The sequence below is a fragment of the Lactuca serriola genome, chromosome 7, assembly GCF_051521515.1.
Source record: "Lactuca serriola cultivar US96UC23 chromosome 7, Lser_US96UC23_V15, whole genome shotgun sequence".
NCBI classification, from domain to species: Eukaryota; Viridiplantae; Streptophyta; class Magnoliopsida; order Asterales; family Asteraceae; genus Lactuca; species Lactuca serriola.
The window spans coordinates 33,256,747-33,260,009 of NC_136414.1; the positions used below are offsets into that span (position 1 = coordinate 33,256,747).

At 32.6% G+C, this 3,263-nt stretch overlaps 1 protein-coding gene across 1 annotated transcript; it reads right to left on the reverse strand.

Annotated features, from left to right (window-relative positions):
• Positions 1–651: 651 nt before the first annotated feature.
• On the reverse strand, positions 652–2,945 carry LOC145062724 (senescence-specific cysteine protease SAG39-like). Its single transcript, XM_079010314.1, has 3 exons — positions 2,468–2,945; positions 1,931–2,241; positions 652–1,148 (listed from the first exon to the last, which is right to left on the reverse strand). The coding sequence occupies exons 1-3, from the start codon at positions 2,916–2,918 to the stop codon at positions 858–860; spliced, it is 1,053 nt and encodes a 350-aa protein (XP_078866440.1). The 5' UTR covers positions 2,919–2,945; the 3' UTR covers positions 652–857.
• Positions 2,946–3,263: the final 318 nt, after the last annotated feature.

Genomic DNA, 3,263 nt, shown 5'->3' on the forward strand with positions numbered 1-3,263 from the left:
TCTTCAAATCGTAAACACAGTGCCGCAACCCAATCTCGACCCGGAAAATTTAAGGGTCTTTATGAAAATTCAACAAGAAGTTCTCGACCAATATCGCAACTAGATTTGATGTTTTTTAATAATTTAGGTTTAATTTTCTAAGTATGGATTATGTTTTTTTTAGTATTTTAGTTTTAATTTTCTATGTTTTAAATTATGTAATGTGGTTTTAATTAATATAAAATATGTTATTTATAAAATGTTATTTATAAAATATGTTATTTATTTAATATTTTATTTATTTAACAAAATGGTAAAAAAATAAAAAAATAATATAAAAGTGAATCTTGTTAGTGGTGACCATTTCCATAGTGGAGTGGGTTGGTAGTGAAGATGACGTGGCGCAGAGGTGGCGTCACTTTTCCGGTGAGTTTGTAGTGACCACTCCATATAGCCTTATTTGTAGATACCCTTTCTCTCCCCATGATGCACCCCATGAGTTCTTCATGAGCCAATACTTGGCCGCATGACGCGTCTATTGTTTAGAATTTTACAACATTTAATGAAAGCTGACTGCTTCACACTAACTACCTTTCTAATAACTTCTACCATGTTGGTGTTGTCCCGGCGACAGGAAAATCTTATATAAATTTTATAGAACGAGATTGTCAAATGACAAAAACCAAAACAAAAGCAACCTTACATATAATCACATTAAATTCTTTTAACTTTACAAGGTTTATATATTTTGATCTTTACAAGATTTAAATACATTTTGATCGGTTGATATAAAACCACATTTAATCAATGTAACTTTAACATAAGTTCAATATAATGACATATACACACTTAAATATCAATATCTTCGTCTAAATACTTCATGCTTTTGAAACAACGGGATAAGAAGGATCCATGGCGATACCACACAATCCTTCTTTCGCCAAGCTATCTCTTTTAATTCGTATATACCCCTTCTCTCCCCATGATGCACCCCATGAATTCTTCATTAGCCAATATTTGGTCCCATCCATAGTAGCCCCATATCCAACTGCAGTTATAGCATGGTCAAGTTCAGTTCTACAACTTCCAGTAAAAACGCCACCCGAATAAAACTGGAACTCATATCCACTTGCATCAATGGCAATCGAAACAGGTTGATTTGCTACAGCCTGCATCGGTAAAATTGTTACGTTAAAAATAAGACATTTAGAGAAAAAAAAATCTTTGGATATTACGTGATACAAAAAACTATTATTATGATTTAAATTCATTAACCCCCCCCCCCCCCCCCCCCCCCCTCTATAATTCTCCCTTTCTTATTTTTAATGCCCAAATAATATGTGAATAAAGAGCGAGTTGTTATATATATTGGAACTAATAAGCTTTAATTTGATTATTTTGTAATAAGAAGGTAACTCAATTAATAAAATTGATATTCATTTATTACTATATTTATTGTAATTATTATATAAAAATATTATGTGGAATTTATTAAAATAGAAAAATCAATAAAATGATACTTAAAAAAAATTAATTCAAAATAACTATAAAATAACATTTGACACTTGAATTAGAGTGTGATATATTGCAAAAAAAAATATTCGTTTATTAGGAAAGATTTTAGGGTAAACATGAAATTATTCCGTCAACATTAATCAAATATTTTATTATTACTATTCTATTGATTCTTGAAACTTTGTAAATCAATCTTCAAATCCACGTCTCAAACATCCTCTAATGCAAGATTCTATGAAAAATACATATTTTGCCAAAAAGATCATTTTTCAATTTCACATATTTACGTATTAGAAACATCCACAGCATAAATGAACCTATGCGTAGGTACGTGTTTTTATTCCATAAGTTTCTCCTTTGTCTTATTAGTAAATATTTAAGATATTATATATTAAATCAAGTTTGTAATTCTTTTGGTAGTAAATATATTACTTACTTGCAACAGAGCTTTTTCGTTGTTGGCCGGAACTTTCTCGTGGCCGGAGATTTTGGCCGCCGGAATGGCTGCTTTCTTGGTGTTGCAGATCCCATCTTCTCCGGTATATGGATAGACAGATTCCGCCGCTAGACCCTTTCGTTTTTCAATAAACTGGAAAGCGTTCTCCATTAGGCCTCCTTCGCAGCCTTGATCAATGCCATCGATATCACAGTCAACTAGTTCTTGCTCCGACAACGACACCAGTTTCCCATTTTCAAGCTTGTTAATTCCTTCCATGGCTGCCACCGCCGAAAAGGCCCAACAACATCCTGTTTCCAATAAAAAAAATGCATCAATAAATATACTTAAATCTTAATGGCTCTTTTTGTTGAGGAAACTAAAAAGGACAATCTATATTACTATATATATATATATATATATATATATATATATATATATATAATATGGTGATATCTTAGTATGTATATCTTGTATATTGTTTAGTGTGTGTTGTGTACTATTTATTTTGCAGATATGACAAAAAAACAAATTTACCGCAATCGCCTTGGTCCTTAACGGGTGTTACCGCGCCTTCTTTTCGCCAATCAACTTCATCTGGTACCGCACTTACGTTCGCGTAACGAAATAAACCAGACACCACATGTGAATCTGAATCTGGTTGTTTTTTATAACCGTTGCGTGAAGCGCGAAACTCGTCATTGGTTAAATCAGCGAATTTATTGACTTCAAGTGTGTAACTTTGGTCTGAACGCGCATTATGTGCATCAATATAGGCGACGTTGTTTTTAAATATTTGAAAACGTAGCTGTTTTTCATTTTCATCTGTATAAATACGTCCGTGATGAGCCATCCACTGCTCGTGTCTGGCTATCATGGTTGGGTCGTTGAGGGTGCGTGAAGTGGCTCGGGAGGCCATGGCTACTAGAAGCATGAGCAAGGCCAAGGTCATCACTAGGGTCGAGCCCTTTTGGTGTGAGTTGGCCATGTTTGATGTTGGATTGTTGGGTTGTTGGTGGGGGTTATATGGCATGCATGGATGGGGTTTTATAGGGAAAATTTCTTGAAAGCCTCCATGCTTATCGTTTTAATAATTTTTATAAATCATATTTATGTTAGTTTTATTTTACTCAATAAGTTACTTTATATTGTAATGTTTATTTGTGTCGTTATTGTATTAATAACTTTTATATGGTGTTTAATATGTTAGTAATTTATGAAATTTAGACAAATGAACAAAATATGTTACCGATCTTATTTTGGTATTGGTTATATATGTTAAATCCATGCAAAATTACGTATTTCTAGTTATTTTTTTTATATAGGACGTGAT